Here is a 25,473-nt window from a genome sequence, read left to right as displayed (position 1 = left end):
AAAGTTAAGGAATCAGCCTCAAAATCCTTCATCAATGATTTAAAAACACCAATCGGGACAAGTTCTTCCAGTTTAAAAGTATTTTGTAAGTCGTTCTAAGCCGATGGCGCAGAGTACATAAAAGCCCTTTTACCAAATTCAGTTCGAACAGTTAGCAAATACAGGACTAGTAGAAAAAATATATGTTTTATTCTGATTTCTCAGGGGTTGCTGCAGCACCCCTACTTCCCGTGGCTATGTGTTCATTATACGTTTTTAACTTTTAGGCAAGCATGTTACTCTCTGCTGCACAAACACACTTCATCACCAGCATTGAGAGGCTATACAATGGGGCAAAAAAGTATTTAGTCAGCCACCAATTGTACAAGTTCTCCCACTTAAAAAGATGAGAGAGGCCTCCATGCAGATCTCCTCTAGAGCAGTGATGTTTTGGGGCTGTTGCTGGGCAACACGGACTTTCAACTCCCTCCAAAGATTTTCTACGGGGTTGAGATCTGGAGACTGGCTAGGCCACTCCAGGACCTTGAAATGCTTCCTTCGAAGCCACTCCTTCGTTGCCCAGGCGGTGTGTTTGGGATCATTGTCATGCTGAAAGACCCAGCCACGTTTCATCTTCAATGCCCTTGCTGATGGAAGGAGGTTTTCACTCAAAATCTCACGATATATGGCCCCATTCATTCTTTCCTTTACACGGATCAGTCGTCCTGGTCCCTTTGCAGAAAAAGAGCCCCAAAGCATGATGTTTCCACCCCCATGCTTCATAGTAGGTATGGTGTTCTTTAGATGCAACTCAGCATTCTTTGTCCACGACGAGTTGAGTTTTTACCAAAAAGTTCTATTTTGGTTTCATCTGACCATATGACATTCTCCTAATCTTCTTCTGGATCATCCAAATGCTCTCTAGCAAACTTCAGACGGGCCTGGACATGTACTGGCTTAAACAGGGGGACACGTCTGGCACTGCAGGATTTGAGTCCCTGGCGGCGTAGTGTGTTACTGATGGTAGGCTTTGTTACTTTGGTCCCAGCTCTCTGCAGGTCATTCACTAGGTCCCCCCGTGTGGTTCTGGGATTTTTGCTCACCGTTCTTGTGATCATTTTGACCCCACGGGGTGAGATCTTGCGTGGAGCCCCAGATCGAGGGAGATTATCAGTGGTCTTGTATGTCTTCCATTTCCTAATAGTTTCTCCCACAGTTGATTTCTTCAAACCAAGCTGCTTACCTATTGCAGATTCAGTCTTCCCAGCCTGGTGCAGGTCTACAATTTTGTTTCTGGTGTGACAGCTCTTTGCTCTTGGCCATACTGGAGTTTGGAGTGTGACTGTTTGAGGTTGTGGACAGGTGTCTTTTATACTGATAACAAGTTCAAACAAGTGCCATTAATACAGGTAACGAGTGGAGGACAGAGGAGCCTCTTAAATAAGAAGTTACAGGTCTGTGAGAGCCAGAAATTTTGCTTGTTTGAAGGTGATCAAATACTTATTTTCCACCATAATTTGCAAATAAATTCATAAAAAATCCTATAATGTGATTTTTCTGGATTTTGTTTTTCTCATTTTGTCTGTCATAGTTGAAGTGTACCTATGATGAAAATTACAGGCCTCATCTTTTTAAGTGGGAGAACTTGCACAATTGGTGGCTGACTAAATACTTTTTTGCCCCACTGTATGTTGTAAATCTGTGACTCTATGCAGTCTGTTTTGCTGTTAGTTCAGTTAATGTCTGTGTCTGAGCTGCTGTGAGCCTAAAGGGACTTGGTGAACACTCTGCTCACACACACACCCTGCCTGGCTGAGGTTGGTCCACATTCTCCTCATTCACACACACACACACACACACACACACACACACACACACACACACACACACACACACACACACACACACACACACACACACACACACACACACACACACACACACACACACACACACACACACACACCTTTCCGTATTGGCTCAGTGTGACTTTAACCCCACACACACACACACACACACTGTCTTCTCCGTGCGGCTCTAACCAGCCATGTCTGGCGGGGATATTAACGTAACCGCAGAGACGGTCTGAGCGTAGCGACGCTGTCACAACGGATTAGCCTGACAATGCTCCGCTCCACCCAACTGACTTCTGGAGCCTCCGTTCCTCTCTTCTTCTTCTCCTCCTCTCTTCTTCTCTCATGTTTTCTCGCTCATATCCCCTGTCCTCTCGAAATCCTCATCTACTCCTCCTCCGTTCCTCTCCCCTGCCTTTCCCCTTCTTTCTCTGTTTTCCTCTTTTCCCTAACTGTCACCCCTAGTTCCCTAACTGTCACCCCTAGTTCCCTAACTGTCACCCCTAGTTCCCTAACTGTCACCCCTAGTTCCCTAACTGTCACCCCTAGTTCCCTAACTGTCATCCCTAGTTCCTTTTGGTTTGTTGGGCCAGTAACTGAAAGGTTGCTGGATTGAATCCCCGAGCTGACAAGGTAAAAATCTGTCGTTCTGCCCCAGAGCAAGGCAGTTAACACACTGTTCCCGTGTGCCGAAGACGTGATTATTACACACTTCTAGGAGTAGTGGGTGTGGATTCGGTGTTACGCACTTCTAGGAGTAGTGGGTGTGGAGTCAGGCGTAGAGAGACTTCTAGGAGTAGTGGGTGTGGAGTCAGGCGTAGAGAGACTTCTAGGAGTAGTGGGTGTGGAGTCAGGCGTAGAGAGACTTCTAGGAGTAGTGGGTGTGGAGTCAGGCGTAGAGAGACTTCTAGGAGTAGTGGGTGTGGAGTCAGGCGTAGAGAGGCTTCTAGGAGTAGTGGGTGTGGAGTCAGGCGTAGAGAGACTTCTAGGAGTAGTGGGTGTGGAGTCAGGCGTAGAGAGACTTCTAGGAGTAGTGGGTGTGGAGTCAGGCGTAGAGAGACTTCTAGGAGTAGTGGGTGTGGAGTCAGGCGTAGAGAGACTTCTAGGAGTAGTGGGTGTGGAGTCAGGCGTAGAGAGACTTCTAGGAGTAGTGGGTGTGGAGTCAGGCGTAGAGAGACTTCTAGGAGTAGTGGGTGTGGAGTCAGGCGTAGAGAGACTTCTAGGAGTAGTGGGTGTGGAGTCAGGCGTAGAGTGCAGAAGGTAAAGGACAATGTGTTTATTCCGGAACAGAAAACGGTCACGCCAAAACACCAGGCGCATACAAATGACCGGCCCAAAAACAGGAACCAAACAGACCAGAGAAAACAAGAAACTCGCACAACCACAAAAATGAACAGAGAAACAAGCCTGCACAAAAGCAGGCGGGCATAACCGGCTTAAATAGCCCTAACTAAAACCTAGAAACAGGTGAACCAACAAGACAAAACTAACAGAAATGGAAAAGGGGATCGGTGGCAGCTAGTAGACCAGTGACGACGAACGCCGAGCGCCGCCCGAACAGGAAGAGGAGCCACCTTCGGTGGGAGTCGTGACAGTGATGTGGGTTATGGCAGCCCCTCGCACCTCTCTGATTCAGAGGGGTTAAATGCAGAAGACACATTTCAGTTGAATGCATTCAGTTGTACAACTGAATAGGTATCCCCCTTTCCCTTAACTGTCATTCCTAGTTCCTTAACTGTCATTCCTAGTTCCTTAACTGTCATTCCTAGTTCCTTAACTGTCATTCCTAGTTCCTTAACTGTCATTCCTAGTTCCTTAACTGTCATCCTTAGTTCTGTTTGCTTCTTTTCTCCTCTATGGTTCTATACTGTGCTCTACACGTTTACCCTTTATCAGTATGTCTTCTCCTTAGCTTCCCTCCTCTCCTCCTCCTCTCCTTTCCTTCTCTCGTCTCCTCCAGTCCTAATGTCGTCATGGTCAACAGGGCAAGAAATCAGTCTCTCATTTCTGCTTTAACTCATTCTAATCAAACATGTCGCTCCCAATCGCCCAGATTTGATTACCAGGATGTCCGTATCCGAGGCGACCAGGCATGTAATGGTTGACACATTCATATTCCTGTATTATTCGTGTGTGTCTGTGTTTGTGCCTGTGTGTGTGCATGGTTGTGTGTGTGTGTTGTGACACATTACACCCCATGGTTGTGTCTCACGGCAGGCAGAGGGAGGATTTAATGCTCTGATGCAACACCTTGTCTCTGACTGTTATATATTTAGAAACAAGTTTTTCTTTATGCAAATATGTTCTCACTCCTCTCTCTCCATCTCTCTCTCCCCTTCCATCTCTCCCTCCCCTTCCCCCTTCCCTCTCTCTCTCTCTCCTTCCCTCTCTCTCTCTCTCTCCATCTCTCTCTCCCCTTCCATCTCTCCCTCCCCTTCCCTTCCTTCCCCTCTCTCCCTTCCCTCTCTCTCTCTCTCTCCTTCTCTCTCTCTCTCTCTCTCTCTCTCTCTCTCTCTCTCTCTCTCTCTCTCTCTCCATCATCTCTCTCTCCCCTTCCATCTCTCCCTCCCCTTCCCTTCCTTTCCTCTCTCTCTCTCCTTCTCTCTCTCTCTCTCTCTCTCTCCATCTCTCTCCCCTTCCATCTCTCTCTCTCCCCTTCCCTCTCTCTCACCCACTCCTCTCACTCTCTCTCTCTCTCCATCTCTCTCCCCTTCCGTCTCTCTCTCTCCCCTTCCCTCTCTCTTCATCCACTCCTCTCACTTCTCTCTCTCTCTCTCTCTCTCTCTTTCTCTCCATCTCTCTCCCCTTCACTCTCTCTCTCACTCTTTCTCTCCATCTCATTCTCTCTCCTTCACTCTCTCTCTCTCTCACTCCTCTTTCTCTCCATCTCATTCTCCCTCCTCCTCTCTCTCTTATCTCCCTGGCATTCTCTCTTCCTTTCAATTGTCCATCTCCTCTTTCTCTGTCTGTCTCTCCCCCCAGCCCTCTGCCTGCAGGGTGATGGGCTGCAGGCTTCCTAAGCTGCGGAGGGAGGGGGAGGAGAGGAGTCCCGGGAAGATTTTTTCAACCCTCCGACGGCCACAGGTGGAGACCAAGGTGGGCGTGGCCTACACCTACCACTTCCTGGACTTCCTGCTGGGGAAAGAAGGTACGTATACGGACAGACACACACACTCTTCTAGATCCAGTAGTCAATTCCAATTCGACTCTTAGTCATCAGAACAGATTAGACAGGACTCCATCCAGATGTATATGAAGTGGCTAGAAGTCTACTTTGGGCCTCCCGAGTGGAGCAGTGGTCTAAGGCACTGCATCACAGTGCTAGAGGCGTCACTACAGATCTTGGTTCGATCCCAGGCTGTGTCGCAGCCGGCTGCGAACAGGAGACCCATGAGGCGGCGCACAATTGGCCCAGCATCGTCCGAGTTACGACTCGTGTTGCGGGCCGGGCGCATGCACGCTGACACGATCACCAGTTGGACGGTTTTTCCTCCAACACATTGGTGCTGCTGGCTTCCGGGTTAAGCGAGCAGTGTGTCAAGAAACAGGGTTGTGTTTGAGCAGTGTGTCAAGAAGAAGGGTTGTGTTTCGTAGGATGCATGGCTCTCGACCTTCGCCTCTCCCGAGTCCATACTGGAGTTGCAGCGATGGGACAAGACAGTAACTACCAATTTAGATATCATGAAATTGGGGAGAAAACGGGGTAAAAAAGTATACTTCGGTCTTCAGGAACAGGGTGGACATTTCTACTGTCATTTCAACATACTCTTGGTTTGAGGAGGCATCCCAAGTACAGACTAATCCACGCCCTCCCTACCTCTCAAAACAAAAGGGAGATGAGAGAGTAGTGTAGTTTAAGTTTTGTTCTGTGTTTAGGGAATTGTGTGTGTGTGTGTGTGTGTGTGTGTGTGTGTGTGTGTGTGTGTGTGTGTGTGTGTGTGTGTGTGTGTGTGTGTGTGTGTGTGTGTGTGTGTGTGTGTGTGTGTGTGTGTGTGTGTGTGTGTGTGTGTGTGCGTGCCTGCAGTGTTTTGGAGCTGTTTGATGAGAAGCCCCAGGAGGCTGCTGGCTTCTAAATATACTAATTCTGCTATTGTGACAGAACACAAGGGATTGTGCAGAGAGTGAAAAAAGAGAGTTGGGGAGATGTTTTTGGATTGTTAAGTCTCACCATTTGTCCATGTTAAGATTCATTTTCTTTCACCTTGTATTTAATGGATGCAGGAAGTTGAGTCACAGTCAGTTGTTGAATTTGCTACATATTCAGAACTTTCAGCAGCCAGTACAGTGTTTGCATCTCAAATGGCACCCTATTCCCTTGAAAGTGCACTACTTATAAGGCTCAGGTCAAAAATAGTGCACTATAAAGGGATTAGGTTGCTATTTGGAACTCAACCACTAGCAGAGGAAGTCATGACCAACCAGACAACAGCTCTGAATTCAGCCGCCTCTGTTTCTGATAAGCTCAGATAGATGGGAGCACATGCATAGTGTACTGTCACGCTGGTATAAAGGATTTGGAGACAGGCGCAGGAATACACAATAGGGGTTTTAATATACCCAAAACAAACACGTATACAAAACACTGGGCTTTACCCAAACAAAAGAGAGAGGATAAACCTTGTTGAACGACACCCATAATACACAATATATAAAACACGCAGCATAACAGCTGCATCAACGGTTAGGTCCTCACACCACCAACGCACATGGGAACAGTAATCAACAAAACCATGGAAACCAAAGGACACATATATACAAATACTAATCAGTGGGAATAGAGGACAGGTGTGCGTGATGAAGGTTCCTGAGGGATCCGTGACATGTACTGTAGACTCGTATGTACACACACATACCCATGCATCACAAACATAAATAAACACACACACACATACAAAACCTCACAATAAAACCCTCACAACCTCTCTTGAGTGCACACAAACATAAATAAACACACACACACACACAAAACCTCACACAACAAAAACAAACATAAATAAAAACACACACACACAAAACCTCACAATAAAACCCTCACAACCTCTCTTGAAACACAATAAAATCACAAAACCCTAAACACACACACACACATACAAAACCTCACAACCTCTCTTGAGTGCACACAAACATAAACACACACACACACAAAAATAAAAAACACACAAACATAAATAAACACACACACACACGACAGTTTTCAGAGTAGGTTGTATTGTCATCATGTCTCTAGACAAACAGGCAGGTCATTTATATGGTCAATTCATTGATGTCACCTGAGCTCCTTACGTCTGCATAGCAGTGCTCTGCTCAAGTGATCAAGGAAGATATTCTCAGTGCTCTGTGTGTGTGTGTGTGTGTGTGTGTGTGTGTGTGTGTGTGTGTGTGTGTGTGTGTGTGTGTGTGTGTGTGTGTGTGTGTGTGTGTGTGTGTGTGTGTGTGTGTGTGTGTGTGTGTGTGTGTGTGTGTGTGTGTGTGTGTGTGTAGTGTAGCGAGACCAAGAGCGCGAGTGAAGGATTCCTGAAGGATTATCTGATTTTGTGGAGATTCATTCCCAGCAATGGGATTTATTTGTGTGTGTGTGTGTGTGTGTGTGTGTGTGTGTGTGTGTGTGTGTATGTGAGAGAGACACCGTGTGTGTGTGCACATCATTGCGTGCGTGTGTGTCCAATTGAGGAATCAGTCTGTCTCTCAGTCTGACATTGAAGAGAACCCACGGTCAAATTCACTGTTTAATTCCATTTAGTTTCCATTAGAAATATTATTTCACCCTCTGTGACTTCATGACTCCCACACAGTAATGACAAATAAATAACCATGTCTGTGTGCTCATATCCATTCAGACTATCTATACCTAGATACTGTGTTACATTTATTTATTCAGTCAGACACATTGGCTTGGCTGGGGATTTTATCCTCCAAGGCAGCAGAGAATCCACTTGGACCATTTTGACCATAAATCAACCACAGGATTTGTCCAAAATGGCTCCCTACTCCCTCTATAGGAGTAACAGTGGCAGAGCAGTACAGTCAGTTGAAGGAATACAACAAAACAATCTGCTTTATTACATAATCATCGTCTCAAATGACACACTATTTCCCCTTTAGTGCCCTAATAAGTGCACTATATAGAGCGTGTCATTTGGGATGTAGCCATTGACTCAGACCAGTGTAACCAGTGAGCAGACTACCAAAGAAAAGAGAGAACTCGTTGGCAGAAGAGAGGGCTGGACAGGTTGATAAAGGAGGGAGAGAGATAGTAGGGGTGATGGAGGGAGAGAGATAGTAGGGGTGATGGAGGGAGAGAGATGGTGTGAGTGATGGAGGGAGAGAGATAGTAGGGGTGATGGAGGGAGAGAGAGCTAGTGGGGGTGATGGAGGGAGAGAGATAGTGTGAGTGATGGAGGGAGAGAGATGGTGTGAGTGATGGAGGGAGAGAGATAGTAGGGGTGATGGAGGGAGAGAGAGATAGTGGGGGTGATGGAGGGAGAGAGATAGTAGGGGTGATGGAGGGAGAGAGAGACAGTAGGGGTGATGGAAGGAGAGAGATGGTGTGAGTGATGGAGGGAGAGATATGTGTGAGTGATGGAGGGAGAGAGATAGTAGGGGTGATGGAGGGAGAGAGAGATAGTGGGGGTGATGGAGGGAGAGAGATAGTGGGGGTGATGGAGGGAGAGAGATGGAGGGAGAGATATGTGTGAGTGATGAAGGGAGAGATATGGTGTGAGTGATGAAGGGAGAGATATGGTGTGAGTGATGAAGGGAGAGATATGGTGTGAGTGATGAAGGGAGAGATATGATGTGAGTGATGAAGGGAGAGATATGGTGTGAGTGATGAAGGGAGAGATATGATGTGAGTGATGAAGGGAGAGATATGATGTGAGTGATGAAGGGAGAGATGATGTGAGTGATGAAGGGAGAGATATGGTGTGAGTGATGAAGGGAGAGATATGGTGTGAGTGATGAAGGGAGAGATATGGTGTGAGTGATGAAGGGAGAGATATGATGTGAGTTATGAAGGGAGAGATGATGTGAGTGATGAAGGGAGAGATATGGTGTGAGTGATGAAGGGAGAGATATGATGTGAGTGATGAAGGGAGAGATATGGTGTGAGTGATGAAGGGAGAGATATGGTGTGAGTGATGAAGGGAGAGATATGGTGTGAGTGATGAAGGGAGAGATATGATGTGAGTGATGAAGGGAGAGATATGGTGTGAGTGATGAAGGGAGAGATATGGTGTGAGTGATGAAGGGAGAGATATGGTGTGAGTGATGAAGGGAGAGATATGGTGTGAGTGATGAAGGGAGAGATATGGTGTGAGTGATGAAGGGAGAGATATGGTGTGAGTGATGAAGGGAGAGATATGGTGTGAGTGATGAAGGGAGAGATATGATGTGAGTGATGAAGGGAGAGATATGGTGTGAGTGATGAAGGGAGAGATATGGTGTGAGTGATGAAGGGAGAGATATGGTGTGAGTGATGAAGGGAGAGATGGTGTGAGTGATGAAGGGAGAGATATGGTGTGAGTGATGAAGGGAGAGATATGGTGTGAGTGATGAAGGGAGAGATATGATGTGAGTGATGAAGGGAGAGATGATGTGAGTGATGAAGGGAGAGATATGGTGTGAGTGATGAAGGGAGAGATATGGTGTGAGTGATGAAGGGAGAGATATGGTGTGAGTGATGAAGGGAGAGATATGGTGTGAGTGATGAAGGGAGAGATATGATGTGAGTGATGAAGGGAGAGATGATGTGAGTGATGAAGGGAGAGATATGGTGTGAGTGATGAAGGGAGAGATATGATGATGAAGGGAGATGATGAAGTGGAGGGAGATGATGTGAGTGATGAAGGGAGAGATATGGTGTGAGTGATGAAGGGAGAGATATGATGTGAGTGATGAAGGGAGAGATGAAGGGAGAGATATGGTGTGAGTGATGAAGGGAGAGATATGGTGTGAGTGATAAAAAGAAATGGGAGGTAGTTGCTCTGATGGAGGGAGGGAGGAGCCATTAAAGGAGAGAGTGGGAGCGAATAGGTGTGGGAAAGGGAGAGACAGGAGGAGAGTGCGGGTGGGAAAATGAGTCAGGTGTGATCACAGTGACTAAAGCTTCTCTCCTCAACTGACACATCGGGACTCCGAAGTCAGTTGATGAGTTTTAGAGCATGTAGAAAAAGAAACAGTCTTCTGACTGATGAACAGGAAGCTATAAATCCCATCAATCAGAATAGGAGCTTCAATTGGTGCGTTTCTGTCTGTGTATCTGCTGTGTTCGCCCAGGTGTGTGAGAGAGAGCAAGATACACTACATGACCAAAAGCATGTGGACATCTGCTCCTCGAACATGTCATTCCAAAATCATGGGCATTAATATGGAGTTGGTCCCCCTTTGCTGCTATAACAGCCTCCACTCTTCTGGGAAGGCGTTCCACTAGATGTTGGAACGTTGCTGCTATAACAGCCTCCACTCTTCTGGAAAGGCTTTCCACTAGATGTTGGAACGTTGCTGCTATAACAGCCTCCACTCTTCTGGGAAGGCTTTCCACTAGATGTTGGAACGTTGCTGCTATAACAGCCTCCACTCTTCTGGGAAGGCTTTTCACTAGATGTTGGAACGTCGCTGCTATAACAGCCTCCACTCTTCTGGGAAGGCTTTCCACTTGATGTTGGAACGTTGCTGCTATAACAGCCTCCACTCTTCTGGAAAGGCTTTCCACTAGATGTTGGAACATTGCTGTAATAACAGCCTCCACTCTTCTGGGAAGGCTTTCCACTTGATGTTGGAATGTTGCTGCTATAACAGCCTCCACTCTTCTGGGAAGGCTTTCCACTTGATGTTGGAATGTTGCTTCTATAACAGTCTCCACTCTTCTGCGAAGGCTTTTCACTTGATGTTGGAACGTTGCTGCTATAACAGTCTCCACTCTTCTAGGAAGGCTTTCCACTAGATGTTGGAACATTGCTGCGGGGACTTGCTTTCATTCAACCACAAGACCAGTAGTGAGGTTGGGCACTGATGTTAGGCGATTGGGCCTGTCTTGCAGTCGCCGTTCCAATTCATACCAAAGGTGTTCGATTGGGTTGAGGTCAGGGCTCTGTGCAGGCCAGTCAAGTTCTTCCACACTGATTCCAAACCATTTCTGTATGGACCTCGCTTTGTGCACAGGGGCATTGTCATGCTGAAACAGGAAAGGGCCTTCCCCAAACTGTTGCCATGTTGAAAGTCACTGAGCTCTTCTGTAAGGCCATTCTACTTCCAATGTTTGTCTATGGAGATTGCATGGCGGTGTCCTCGATTTTATCCACCTGTCATATGTAGTGTACATAGAGCTGCTGAAGTTTGTGATGTATTCAGCTACAGTGCTGTGAAAAGGTATTTCCCCCTAATTGTCTCTACTTTTACAGCAAAGAGATGGTGGAGGTGACCCTCTCAGTCTGAGGGCTTCTGAATGACCATGAAGAAATAGGCTTTAACTGGAGCAATCATAATCTCATTCTTCTTGGAGAGGACCCTGAGGAAGGCAGGGTCATCCTGGGGGTCAATGTCCCTAACAGTGCTAAGTGCCTTCATCACTAAGTGGTGAATGAGTCCAGCATTACCGCACTGTGCTGGACTAGTCAGGGGTGGTTTTGATAGGGATGCCTTCAGCATTGACAATGAGGATTTCTTCAACCCCATATTACATGTTTTTGAAACTGAATGTTATCAAATCTTCAACCAAAACCTAATATTAGATCAAGGGAACCTGAGAGAACAAATAACACGATTACATACTTATTTCATAGACAAAGTTACTCAACACCCAATTGGCTGTTGCATAACTTTGTTAATTTGTTGTTATTTCTTAACTGAGGTTTTCTTTATCTAAAATGAGCTTTTGGGTGAATATTGCAAAAAATTGATAGAATCATAAAAGGGGCAAATACGTTTTCACGGCACTGTAAATATAATTTATGATAAATATAAGTTAGCTCAATATATCATGTTTTGCTATCAAAAAACATGATATGTTGAGCTGTCAAAACACATGATATATTGAGCTGTCAAAACACATGATATATTGGGCATGATATATTGGGCATCAGAATATAAATAATGACTGGGAGTGTGTGTGTTTTTGGGAATCTATCAGTGTGTGAAGTGGGAATATTCAGCTCTTTAGGGAATGCATGAAGAGGTTTACTGGTAGAATTTGAAATGTAACTTGGACTGGATGGGGAAATGACCACACAGTAGTCAGACCAAGAAATATTTTACTCTCTAAACTACAGACATGTCATGGGGTGTTTTCTGGCAGTTCATCTGAACTCTGACCTGGTCAAACATTTCCTGTACTATGGATGCTCTAGAAGAACTGAGATTTTGTCTAGCTCCCAAATGGCACCCTGTTTCCAGCATACAGGACATTATGGGCCCTAGTCAAATGTAGTGCACTATGTAGGGAAAAGGGTGCCATTTGGGATGCAGACAGTGTGTTATGACCCTGACCAACAGCAGTCTAGCCCGCAAGCTCATATCTCAGCTGTGTGTGTGTGTCATACCTTGACGGTGGGAACCTCAGGGCATTAGGACGTGTATTTTATAGTCAGTGTTTGGCACGTATATTCCTGCTCAACTCTAGTCAATCAAATATACTGAAGACATGTCAAGGAGGTAAAATAAGCCCTGGGGTGGGAGTGAGTAATAATCCCCACCACCCACTTACTCTTGACGCACACACACACACACACACAGACAGACCGTCACCAGTCAAGATTAAAAGAGCATAGGAAGCTCAAGGTTCTGATTCCAGAATTCAAAATTCCCATTCTGGAGTGTAGTGGTTCTCATGCTGGATCTCAGACAGTCTTCTCTCAGGCCAGTGCCTGTGGGTAAAGTGAAGTGCTGATTAACAACTGAACAGTCATTCACTACTTCCTCCATCTATCCCACTGGTCAACAACTCCAGAGGCATGAGGAGAGGCCATCTGTTCCACTGCCAACAACTCTAGTCATGAGGAGAGGCCATCTGTTCCACTGGTCAACAACTCTAGTCATGAGGAGAGGCCATCTATCCCACTGGTCAACAACTCTAGTCATGAGGAGAGGCCATCTGTCCCACTGGTCAACAACTCTAGTCATGAGGAGAGGCCATCTATCCCACTGGAGTCATGAGAGGCCATCTGTCCCACTGGTCAACAACTCCTAGTCATGAGGAGAGGCCATCTATCCCACTGGTCAACAACTCTAGTCATGAGGAGAGGCCATCTGTCCCACTGGTCAACAACTCCAGTCATGAGAGAGGCCATCTATCCCACTGGTCAACATCTAGTCCCATCTGGTCAACATGAGTCATGAGGAGGCCATCTATCCCACTGGTCAACAACTCTAGTCATGAGGAGAGGTCAACAACTCTAGTCATCCACTGGTCAACAACTCTAGTCATGAGGAGAGGCCATCTATCCCACTGGTCAACAACTCTAGTCATGAGGAGAGGCCATCTATCCCACTGGTCAACAACTCTAGTCATGAGGAGAGGCCATCTATCCCACTGGTCAACAACTCTAGTCATGAGGAGAGGCCATCTATCCCACTGGTCAACAACTCTAGTCATGAGGAGAGGCCATCTATCCCACTGGTCAACAACTCTAGTCATGAGGAGAGGCCATCTATCCCACTGGTCCAACTCTAGTCCCATCTGGTCAACAACTCTAGTCATGAGGAGAGGCCATCTATCCCACTGGTCAACAACCAGTCATGAGGAGAGGCCATCTATCCCACTGGTCAACAACTCTAGTCATGAGGAGAGGCCATCTATCCCACTGGTCAACAACTCTAGTCATGAGGAGAGGCCATCTATCCCACTGGTCAACAACTCTAGTCATGAGGAGAGGCCATCTATCCCACTGGTCAACAACTCTAGTCATGAGGAGAGGCCATCTATCCCACTGGTCAACAACTCTAGTCATGAGGAGAGGCCATCTATCCCACTGGTCAACAACTCTAGTCATGAGGAGAGGCCATCTATCCCACTGGTCAACAACTCTAGTCATGAGGAGAGGCCATCTATCCCACTGGTCAACAACTCCAGTCATGAGGAGAGGCCATCTATCCCACTGGTCAACAACTCTAGTCATGAGGAGAGGCCATCTATCCCACTGGTCAACAAATCTAGTCATGAGGAGAGGCCATCTCCCACTGGTCAACAACTCCAGTCATGGCCATCTATCCCACTGGTCAACTCTAGTCATGAGGAGAGGCCATCTATCCCACTGGTCAACAACTCTAGTCATGAGAGGCCATCTATCCCACTGGTCAACAACTCTAGTCATGAGGAGAGGCCATCTATCCCACTGGTCAACAACTCTAGTCATGAGGAGAGGCCATCTATCCCACTGGTCAACTCTAGTCAACTCTCCCACTGGTCAACAACTCTAGATGAGGAGAGGCCATCTATCCCACTGGTCAACAACTCTAGTCATGAGGAGAGGCCATCTATCCCACTGGTCAACAACTCTAGTCATGAGGAGAGGCCATCTATCCCACTGGTCAACAACTCTAGTCATGAGGAGAGGCCATCTATCCCACTGGTCAACAACTCTCCCACTGGTCAATAGTCATGAGGAGAGGCCATCTATCCCACTGGTCAACAACTCTAGTCATGAGGAGAGGCCATCTATCCCACTGGTCAACAACTCTAGTCATGAGGAGAGGCCATCTATCCCACTGGTCAACAACTCTAGTCATGAGGAGAGGCCATCTATCCCACTGGTCAACAACTCTAGTCATGAGGAGAGGCCATCTATCCCACTGGTCAACAACTCTCATGAGGAGGCCATCTATCCCACTGGTTAACAACTCTAGTCATGAGGAGAGGCCATCTGTCCCACTGGTCAACAACTCTAGTCATGAGGAGAGGCCATCTATCCCACTGGTCAACAACTCTAGTCATGAGGAGAGGCCATCTATCCCACTGGTCAACAACTCAGTCATGAGGAGAGGCCATCTGTCCCACTGGTCAACAACTCTAGTCATGAGGAGAGGCCATCTATCCCACTGGTCAACAACTCTAGTCATGAGGAGAGGCCATCTGTCCCACTGGTCAACAACTCTAGTCAGAGGCCATCTATCCCACTGGTCAACAACTCTAGTCATGAGGAGAGGCCATCTATCCCACTGGTCAACAACTCTAGTCATGAGGAGAGGCCATCTATCCCACTGGTCAACAACTCTAGTCATGAGGAGAGGCCATCTATCCCACTGGTCAACAACTCTAGTCATGAGGAGAGGCCATCTATCCCACCATCTCATCCCACTGGTCAACAACTCTAGTCATGAGGAGAGGCCATCTATCCCACTGGTCAACAACTCTAGTCATGAGGAGAGGCCATCTATCCCACTGGTCAACAACTCTAGTCATAGTCATGAGGAGAGGCCATCTGTCCCACTGGTCAACAACTCTAGTCATGAGGAGAGGCCATCTATCCCACTGGTCAACAACTCTAGTCATGAGGAGAGGCCATCTGTCCCACTGGTCAACAACTCTAGTCATGAGGAGAGGCCATCTATCCCACTGGTCAACAACTCTAGTCATGAGGAGAGGCCATCTGTCCCACTGGTCAACAACTCTAGTCATGAGGAGAGGCCATCTATCCCACTGGTCAACAACTCTAGTCATGAGGAGAGGCCATCTATCCCACTGGTCAACAACTCTAGTCATGAGGGAGGCCATCTATCCCACTGGTCAACAACTCTAGTCTGAGGAGAGGTCACTGGTCAACAACTCTAGTCATGAGGAGAGGCCATCTATCCCACTGGTCAACAACTCTAGTCATGAGGAGAGGCCATCTATCCCACTGGTCAACAACTCTAGTCATGAGGAGAGGCCATCTATCCCACTGGTCAACAACTCTAGTCATGAGGAGAGGCCATCTATCCCACTGGTCAACAACTCTAGTCATGAGGAGAGGCCATCTATCCCACTGGTCAACAACTCTAGTCATGAGGAGAGGCCATCTGTCCCACTGGTCAACAACTAGTCATAGTCACTGAGTCATGAGAGGCCATCTATCCCACTGGTCAACAACTCTAGTCATGAGGAGAGGCCATCTATCCCACTGGTCAACAACTCTAGTCATGAGGAGAGGCCATCTATCCCACTGGTCAACAACTCTAGTCATGAGGAGAGGCCATCTATCCCACTGGTCAACAACTCTAGTCATGAGGAGAGGCCATCTATCCCACTGGTCAACAACTCTAGTCATGAGGAGAGGCCATCTATCCCACTGGTCAACAACTCTAGTCATGAGGAGAGGCCATCTATCCCACTGGTCAACAACTCTAGTCATGAGGAGAGGCCATCTATCCCACTGGTCAACAACTCTAGTCATGAGGAGAGGCCATCTATCCCACTGGTCAACAACTCTAGTCATGAGGAGAGGCCATCTGGTCAACAACCAGTCATGAGGAGAGGCCATCTATCCCACTGGTCAACAACTCTAGTCATGAGGAGAGGCCATCTATCCCACTGGTCAACAACTCTAGTCATGAGGAGAGGCCATCTATCCCACTGGTCAACAACTCTAGTCATGACTGGTCAACAACTCTAGTCATGAGGAGAGGCCATCTATCCCACTGGTCAACAACTCTAGTCATGAGGAGAGGCCATCTATCCCACTGGTCAACAACTCTAGTCATGAGGAGAGGCCATCTATCCCACTGGTCAACAACCAGTCATGAGGAGAGGCCATCTATCCCACTGGTCAACAACTCTAGTCATGAGGAGAGGCCATCTATCCCACTGGTCAACAACTCTAGTCATGAGGAGAGGCCATCTATCCCACTGGTCAACAACTCTAGTCATGAGAGAACTCTCCCACTGGTCAACAACTCTAGTCATGAGGAGAGGCCATCTATCCCACTGGTCAACAACTCTAGTCATGAGGAGAGGCCATCTCCCACTGGTCAACAACTCTAGTCAGGAGAGGCCATCTGTCCCACTGGTCCATCTGTCCCACTGGTCAACAACTCTAGTCATGAGGAGAGGCCATCTATCCCACTGGTCAACAACTCTAGTCATGAGGAGAGGATCTGTCCCACTGGTCAACAACTCTAGTCATGAGGAGAGGCCATCTATCCCACTGGTCAACAACTCTAGTCATGAGGAGAGGCCATCTGTCCCACTGGTCAACAACTCTAGTCAACTCTCCCACTGGTCAACAACTCTAGTCATGAGGAGAGGCCATCATCCCACTGGTCAACCAGTCATGAGGAGAGGCCATCTATCCCACTGGTCAACAACTCTAGTCATGAGGAGGCCATCTATCCCACTGGTCAACAACCAGTCATATCCCACTGGTCAACAACTCTAGTCATGAGGAGAGGCCATCTATCCCACTGGTCAACAACTCTAGTCATGAGGAGAGGCCATCTATCCCACTGGTCAACAACTCTAGTCATGAGGAGAGGACTGGTCAACAACTCAGTCATGAGGAGAGGCCATCTATCCCACTGGTCAACAACTCTAGTCATGAGGAGAGGCCATCTATCCACTGGTCAACAACTCTAGTCATGAGGAGAGGCCATCTATCCCACTGGTCAACAACTCTAGTCATGAGGAGAGGCCATCTGTCCCACTGGTCAACAACTCTAGTCATGAGGAGAGGCCATCTGTCCCACTGGTCAACAACTCTAGTCATGAGGAGAGGCCATCTATCCCACTGGTCAACAACTCTAGTCATGAGGAGAGGCCAGTCCCACTGGTCAACAACTCTAGTCATGAGGAGAGGCCATCTGTCCCACTGGTCAACAACTCTAGTCATGAGGAGAGGCCATCTATCCCACTGGTCAACAACTCTAGTCATGAGGAGAGGCCATCTCCCACTGGTCAACAACTCTAGTCATGGCCATCTGTCCCACTGGTCAACAACTCTAGTCATGAGGAGAGGCCATCTGTCCCACTGGTCAACAACTCTAGTCATGAGGAGAGGCCATCTATCCCACTGGTCAACAACTCTAGTCATGAGGAGTCCCACTGGTCAACAACTCTAGTCATGAGGAGAGGCCATCTATCCCACTGGTCAACAACTCTAGTCATGAGGAGAGGCCATCTGTCCCACTGGTCAACAACTCTAGTCATGAGGAGAGGCCATCTGTCCCACTGGTCAACAACTCTAGTCATGAGGAGAGGCCAGTCCCACTGGTCAACAACTCTAGTCATGAGGAGAGGCCATCTGGTCAACAACCCACTGTCCCACTGGTCAACAACTCTAGTCATGAGGAGAGGCCATCTGTCCCACTGGTCAACAACTCTAGTCATGAGGAGAGGCCATCTATCCCACTGGTCAACAACTCTAGTCATGAGGAGAGGCCATCTGTCCCACTGGTCAACAACTCCAGTCATGAGGAGAGGCCATCTGTCCCACTGGTCAACAACTCTAGTCATGAGGAGAGGCCATCTATCCCACTGGTCAACAACTCTAGTCATGAGGAGAGGCCATCTATCCCACTGGTCAACAACTCTAGTCATGAGGAGAGGCCATCTATCCCACTGGTCAACAACTCTAGTCATGAGGAGAGGCCATCTATCCCACTGGTCAACAACTCTAGTCATGAGGAGAGGCCATCTATCCCACTGGTCAACAACTCTAGTCATGAGGAGAGGCCATCTATCCCACTGGTCAACAACTCTAGTCATGAGGAGAGGCCATCTGTCCCACTGGTCAACAACTCTAGTCATGAGGAGAGGCCATCTATCCCACTGGTCAACAACTCTAGTCATGAGGAGAGGCCTTCTGTCCCACTGGTCAACAACTCTAGTCATGAGGAGATCTATCCCACTGGTCAACAACTCTAGTCATGAGGAGAGGCCATCTATCCCACTGGTCAACAACTCTAGTCATGAGGAGAGGCCATCTATCCCACTGGTCAACAACTCTAGTCATCTGTCCCACTGGTCAACAACTCTAGTCATGAGGAGGATCCCACTGGTCAACAACTCTAGTCATGAGGAGAGGCCATCTATCCCACTGGTCAACAACTCTAGTCATGAGGAGAGGCCATCTGTCCCACTGGTCAACAACTCTAGTCATGAGGAGAGGCCATCTATCCCACTGGCCAGCTCTCATGAGGAGAGGCCATCCCACTGGTCAACAACTCAGTCATGAGGAGAGGCCATCTCCCACTGGTCAACAACTCTAGTCATGAGGAGCTGTGATGGGGGAGACGTCAAATGACTGAGCCATCTATCCCACTGGTCAACAACTCTAGTCATGAGGAGACCCAGTCCATCTGTCCCACTGGTCAACAACTCTAGTCATGAGGAGATCAATCCCATCTATCCCACTGGTCAACAACTCTAGTCATGAGGAGAGGCCATCTGTCCCACTGGACAACTCTAGTCATGAGGAGAGGCCATCTGTCCCACTGGTCAACAACTCTAGTCATGAGGAGAGGCCATCTATCCCACTGGTCAACAACTCTAGTCATGAGGAGAGGCCATCTATCCCACTGGTCAACAACTCTAGTCATGAGGAGAGGCCATCTATCCCACTGGTCAACAACTCTAGTCATGAGGAGAGGCCATCTGTCCCACTGGTCAACAACTCTAGTCATGAGGAGAGGCCATCTATCCCACTGGTCAACAAAGTCATGAGGAGAGGCCATTAACAACTCTAGTCATGAGGAGAGGCCATCTGTCCCACTGGTCAACAACTCTAGTCATGAGGAGAGGCCATCTATCCCACTGGTTAACAACTCTCATGAGGAGAGGCCATCTGTCCCACTGGTCAACAACTCCAGAGGCATGAGGAGAGGCCATCTATCCCACTGGTCAACAACTCCATAGGCATGAGGAGAGGCCATCTATCCCACTGGTCAACAACTCTAGTCATGAGGAGAGGCCATCTGTCCCACTGGTCAACAACTCTAGTCATGAGGAGAGGCCATCTGTCCCACTGGTCAACAACTCTAGTCATGAGGAGAGGCCATCTATCCCACTGGTCAACAACTCTAGTCATGAGGAGAGGCCATCTGTCCCACTGGTCAACAACTCTAGTCATGAGGAGAGGCCATCTGTCCCACTGGTCAACAACTCTAGTCATGAGGAGAGGCCATCTATCCCACTGGCCAACAACTCTAAATCTATCCCACTGAGTCATGAGGAGAGGCCATCTGTCCCACTGGTCAACAACTCTAGTCATGAGGAGAGGCCATCTATTCCACTGGCCAACAACTCTAGTCATGAGGAGAGGCCATCTATCCCACTGGTCAACAACTCTAGTCATGAGGAGAGGCCATCTATCCCACTGGTCAACAACTCTAGTCATGAGGAGAGGCCATCTATCCCACTGGTCAACAACTCTAGTCATGAGGAGAGGCCATCTGTCCCACTGGTCAACAACTCTAGTCATGAGGAGAGGCCATCTATCCCACTGGTCAACAACTCTAGTCATGAGGAGAGGCCATCTATCCCACTGGTCAACAACTCTAGTCATGAGGAGAGGCCATCTATCCCACTGGTCAACAACTCTAGTCATGAGGAGAGGCCATCTATCCCACTGGTCAACAACTCTAGTCATGAGGAGAGGCCATCTATCCCACTGGTCAACAACTCTAGTCATGAGGAGAGTGTTTCCAACATTCCCACTATCTGAACCTGGCATTGTGAACTTCCAGTTGTGCCTCCAGCTGTTCCTTTGGCAGAGCGGAATGATAGCCCTCTTAAAACCACTGTGGTAAACATATAAATGAAATGACTCCCCCTCCTCCCTCCCTCCCTCCGTCCCTGCAGGGGGAATTAGACTAGTGTGTTGTGGATATCTTACTGGTTATTGTAATAGGAGTGTTAAGATAATGATGCCTAAATGACTGTTTAGTGACACAATCATATTGTATTCATCTCCAGATGTTATGTCAACCGGAGGGAGGGAGAACGAGAAAGAGAGATGGAGTGAGAGGAGAGGGGGATGGGTGGGGGTGGGGGTGGGTTGAATCCCTTTGTAGATTCAGGTTTTAGTATCTGAGGTATTAAGTTGTGGTTCAGAAAATAAGCTCCTCAGATGGTCTGAGTTATGTTTCTATATGATGGTGTGTGTGTGTGTGTGTGTGTGTGTGTGTGTGTGTGTGTGTGTGTGTGTGTGTGTGTGTGTGTGTGTGTGTGTGTGTGTGTGTGTGTTGTGAGAGAGAGAGAGAGAGAGAGAGAGAGAGAGAGAGAGAGAGAGAGAGAGAGAGAGAGAGAGAGAGAGAGAGAGAGAGAGAGAGAGAGAGAGAGAGAGAGAGAGAGAGAGAGAGAGAGAGAGAGAGAGAGAGAGAGAGAGAGAGAGAGAGAGAGAGAGAGAGAGAGAGAGAGAGAGAGAGAGAGAGAGAGAGAGAGAGAGAGAGAGAGAGAGAGAGAGAGAGAGAACAGGCCATATGATGGTCTGGGGAACAGATGGAGAATGAGATGGTTAACACGTCTCTGTGTGGCGCAGTTCATTTATTCAGACAATCTTCTTTCCAGGCCCATATGCAAATGAGATGGATTGAGAGAGGATGACAAGTATATAGACAGGCGACACACACACTCCTTAATTCACACATACAGTGCCTTGCGAGAGTATTCGGCCCCCTTGAACTTTGCGACCTTTTGCCACATTTCAGGCTTCAAACATAAAGATATAAAACTGTATTTTTTTGTGAAGAATCAACAACAAGTGGGACACAATCATGAAGTGGAATGACATTTATTGGATATTTCAAACTTTTTTAACAAATCAAAAACTGAAAAATTGGGCGTGCAAAATTATTCAGCCCCTTTACTTTCACTGCAGCAAACTCTCTCCAGAAGTTCAGTGAGGATCTCTGAATGATCCAATGTTGACCTAAATGACTAATGATGATAAATACAATCCACCTGTGTGTAATCAAGTCTCCGTATAAATGCCCCTGCACTGTGATAGTCTCAGAGGTCCGTTAAAAGCGCAGGGAGCATCATGAAGAACAAGGAACACACCAGGCAGGTCCGAGATACTGTTGTGAAGAAGTTTAAAGCTGGATTTGGATACAAAAAGATTTCCCAAGCTTTAAACATCCCAAGGAGCACTGTGCAAGCGATTAATATTGAAATAGAAGTAGTATCAGACCACTGCAAATCTACCAAGACCTGACCGTCCCTCTAAACTTTCAGCTCATACAAGGGGAAGACTGATCAGAGATGCAGCCAAGAGGCCCATGATCACTCTGGATGAACTGCAGAGATCTACAACTGAGGTGGGAGACTCTGTCCATAGGACAACAATCAGTCGTATGTTGCACAAATCTGGCCTTTATGGAAGAGTGGCAAGAAGAAAGCCATTTCTTAAAGATATCCATAAAAAAGTGTTGTTTAAAGTTTGCCACAAGCCACCTGGGAGACACACCAAACATGTGGAAGAAGGTGCTCTGGTCAGATGAAACCAAAATTGAACTTTTTGGCAACAATGCAAAACGTTATGTTTGGCGTAAAAGCAACACAGCTCATCACCCTGAACACATCATCCCCACTGTCAAACATGGTGGTGGCAGCATCATGGTTTGGGCCTGCTTTTCTTCAGCAGGGACAGGGAAGATGGTTAAAATTGATGGGAAGATGGATGGAGCCAAATACAGGACCATTCTGGAAGAAAACCTGATGGAGTCTGCAAAAGACCTGAGACTGGGATCGAGATTTGTCTTCCAACAAGACAACGATCCAAAACATAAAGCAAAATCTACAATGGAATGGTTCAAAAATAAACATATCCAGGTGTTAGAATGGCCAAGTCAAAGTCCAGACCTGAATCCAATCGAAAATCTGTGGAAAGAACTGAAAACTGCTGTTCACAAATGCTCTCCATCCAACCTCACTGAGCTTGAGCTGTTTTGCAAGGAGGAATGGGAAAAATTGTCAGTCTCTCGATGTGCAAAACTGATAGAGACATACCCCAAGCGACTTACAGCTGTAATCGCAGCAAAAGGTGGCACTACAAAGTATTAACTTAAGTGGGCTGAATAATTTTGCACACCCAATTTTTCCGTTTTTGATTTGTTAAAAAAGTTCTCCTCCCAGACCTGGACTAAAGCATCCGTCAACTCCTGGACAGTCTGTGGTGCATGGAGCGAGACATGATGTCCCACATGTGCTCAATTGGATTCAGGTCTGGGGAACGGGCGGGCCAGTCCATAGCATCAATGCCTTCCTCTTGCAGGAACTGCTGACGCACTCGAGCGACATGAGGTCTAGCATTGTCTTGCATTAGGAGGAACCCAGGGCCAACCGCACCAGCGTATGGTCCCTCAAGGGGTCTGAGGATCTCATCTCGGTACCTAATGGCAGTCAGGCTACCTCTGGCGAGCAAATGGAGGGCTATGCGGCCCCCCAAAGAAATGCCACCCCACACCATGACTGATCCACCGCCAAACCGGTCATGCAGGAGGATGTTGCAGGCAGCAGAACGTTCTCCATGGCTTCTCCAGACTCTGTCACGTCTGTCACGTGCTCAGTGTGAACCTGCTTTCATCTGTGAAGAGCACAGGGCGCCAGTGACGGATTTGCCAATCTTGGTGTTCCCTGGCAAATGCCAAACGTCCTGCACGGTGTTGCACTGTAAGCACAACCCTCACCTGTGGACGTCGGGCCCTCATACCACCCTCATGGAGTCTGTTTCTGACCGTTTGAGCAGACACATGCACATTTGTGGCCTGCTGAAGGTCATTTTGCAGGGCTCTGGCAGTGCTCCTCCTGCTCCTCCTTGCACAAAGGCGGAGGTAGCGGTCCTGCTGCTGGGTTGTTGCCTTCCTACGGCCTCCTCCACGTCTCCTGATGTACTGGCCTGTCTCCTGGTAGTGCCTCCATGCTCTGGACACTACACTGACAGACACAGCAAACCTTCTTGCCACAGCTCGCATTGATGTGCCATCCTGGATGAGCTGCACAACCTGAGCCACTTGTGTGGGTTGTAGACTCCGTCTCATGCTACCACTAGAGTGAAAGCACCGCCAGCATTCAAAAGTGACCAAAACATCAGCCAGGAAGCATAGTCTGCTTGTCTTCAGCAAACTGTTTGCAGGCTTTCTTGTGCATCATCTTTAGAAGAGGCTTCCATCTGGGATGACAGCCATGCAGACCAATTTGATGCAGTGTACGGCGTATGGTCTGAGCACTGACAGGCTGACCCCCCCACCCCTCCAACCTCTGCAGCAATGCTGGCATCATTCATACATCTATTTCCCAAAGACAACCTCTGGATATGACGCTGAGCAAGTGCACTTTGGTCGACCATGGCGAGGCCTGTTCTGAGTGGAACCTGTCCAGTTAAACCGCTGTATGGTCTTGGCCACCGTGCTGCAGCTCAGTTTCAGGGTCTTGGCAATCTTCTTATAGCCCAGGCCATCTTTATGTAGCGCAACAATTATTTTTTTCAGATCCTCAGAGAGTTCTTTGCCATGAGGTGCCATGTTGAACTTCCAGTGACCAATCAGTATGAGGGAGTGTGAGAGCGATGACACCAAATTTAACACACCTGCTCCCCATTCACACCTGAGACCTTGTAACACTAACGAGTCACATGACACCGGGGAGGGAAAATGGCTAATTGGGCCCAATTTGGACATTTTCACTTAGGGGTGTACTCACTTTTGTTGCCAGCGGTTTAGACATTAGTGGCTGTGTGAGTTATTGAGGGGACAGCAAATTTACACTGTTATACAAGCTGTACACTCACTACTTTACATTGTAGCAAAGTGTAATTTCTTCAGGGTTGTCACATGAAAAGATATACTCAAATATTTACAAAAATGTGAGGGGTGTACTCACTTTTGTGATATACTGTGTATATATACAAACGCATCTCATGGGATATTACTATTTGAAACACAAACACAGCATAGTTCCCTTGGGGTTAACCATGACGATTAGAGCCTGTAAGATAAGCTGTCCTCTAGTCCCATTGAAGCGAATGGCTCCTCTCTCCATTGTGTTCTGTAATGGGGGCGATTAGAGCCTAATTGCAGTCCACTAGTTCCATTGTGTTCATTGTGTAATGGGGGTAACCATTGAGCTGAGTCCTCTAGTCCCATTGAAGTGAATGGCTCCTCTCTCCATTGTGTTCTGTAATGGGGGTAACCATGACGATTAGAGCCTATATGATAAGCAGTCCTCTCGTCCCATTGAAGCGAATTGCTCCTCTTTCCATTGTGTTCTGTAATGGGGGTAACCATGAGCTGATCCTGCTAGCTGTAAGCGCTAATACAGACACCATCACAGGTAAGCCATGCTATCCCCATGCCAAAGGAGAGAAAGAGAGCTCACACACACACACACACACACACACACACACACATGCAGGAAAACACAAGAACACACACACACACTCTGCACTGTGGGAGAGCTATTGTACACAGCCCCTGGAAGAGCAAAACAGATGTGGTTTACTTCTGTGCACCGTGTGTGTGTTTGTGTGCACCGTGTGTGTGTTTGTGTGCACCGTGTGTGTGTTTGTGTGCACCGTGTGTGTGTTTGTGTGCAACGTGTGTTTGTGTGTGTGTTTGTGTGCACCGTGTGTGTGTTTGTGTGCACCGTGTGTGTGTTTGTGTGCAACTTGTGTTTGTGTGTGTGTTTGTGTGTGTGTTTGTGTGCACCGTGTGTGTGTTTGTGTGTGTGTTTGTGTGTGTG

General features: G+C 47.6%; 1 protein-coding gene across 1 annotated transcript in view; it reads left to right on the top strand.

Annotated features, from left to right (window-relative positions):
• Nucleotides 1-25,473, top strand: part of LOC124043217 (raftlin-like) — a 75,716-nt gene that overhangs the window by 8,989 nt on the left and 41,254 nt on the right. The window contains exon 2 of the mRNA XM_046361545.1: nt 4,815-4,980. Within this exon, the coding sequence (XP_046217501.1) occupies nt 4,833-4,980 (148 nt within the window). The 5' untranslated portion in view covers nt 4,815-4,832. The remainder of the gene's footprint in view (nt 1-4,814; nt 4,981-25,473) is intronic.

The sequence above is a fragment of the Oncorhynchus gorbuscha genome, linkage group LG09 (genome assembly GCF_021184085.1).
Source record: "Oncorhynchus gorbuscha isolate QuinsamMale2020 ecotype Even-year linkage group LG09, OgorEven_v1.0, whole genome shotgun sequence".
Taxonomy (NCBI): domain Eukaryota; kingdom Metazoa; phylum Chordata; class Actinopteri; order Salmoniformes; family Salmonidae; genus Oncorhynchus; species Oncorhynchus gorbuscha.
This window is presented reverse-complemented; position numbering and strand designations above follow the sequence as displayed.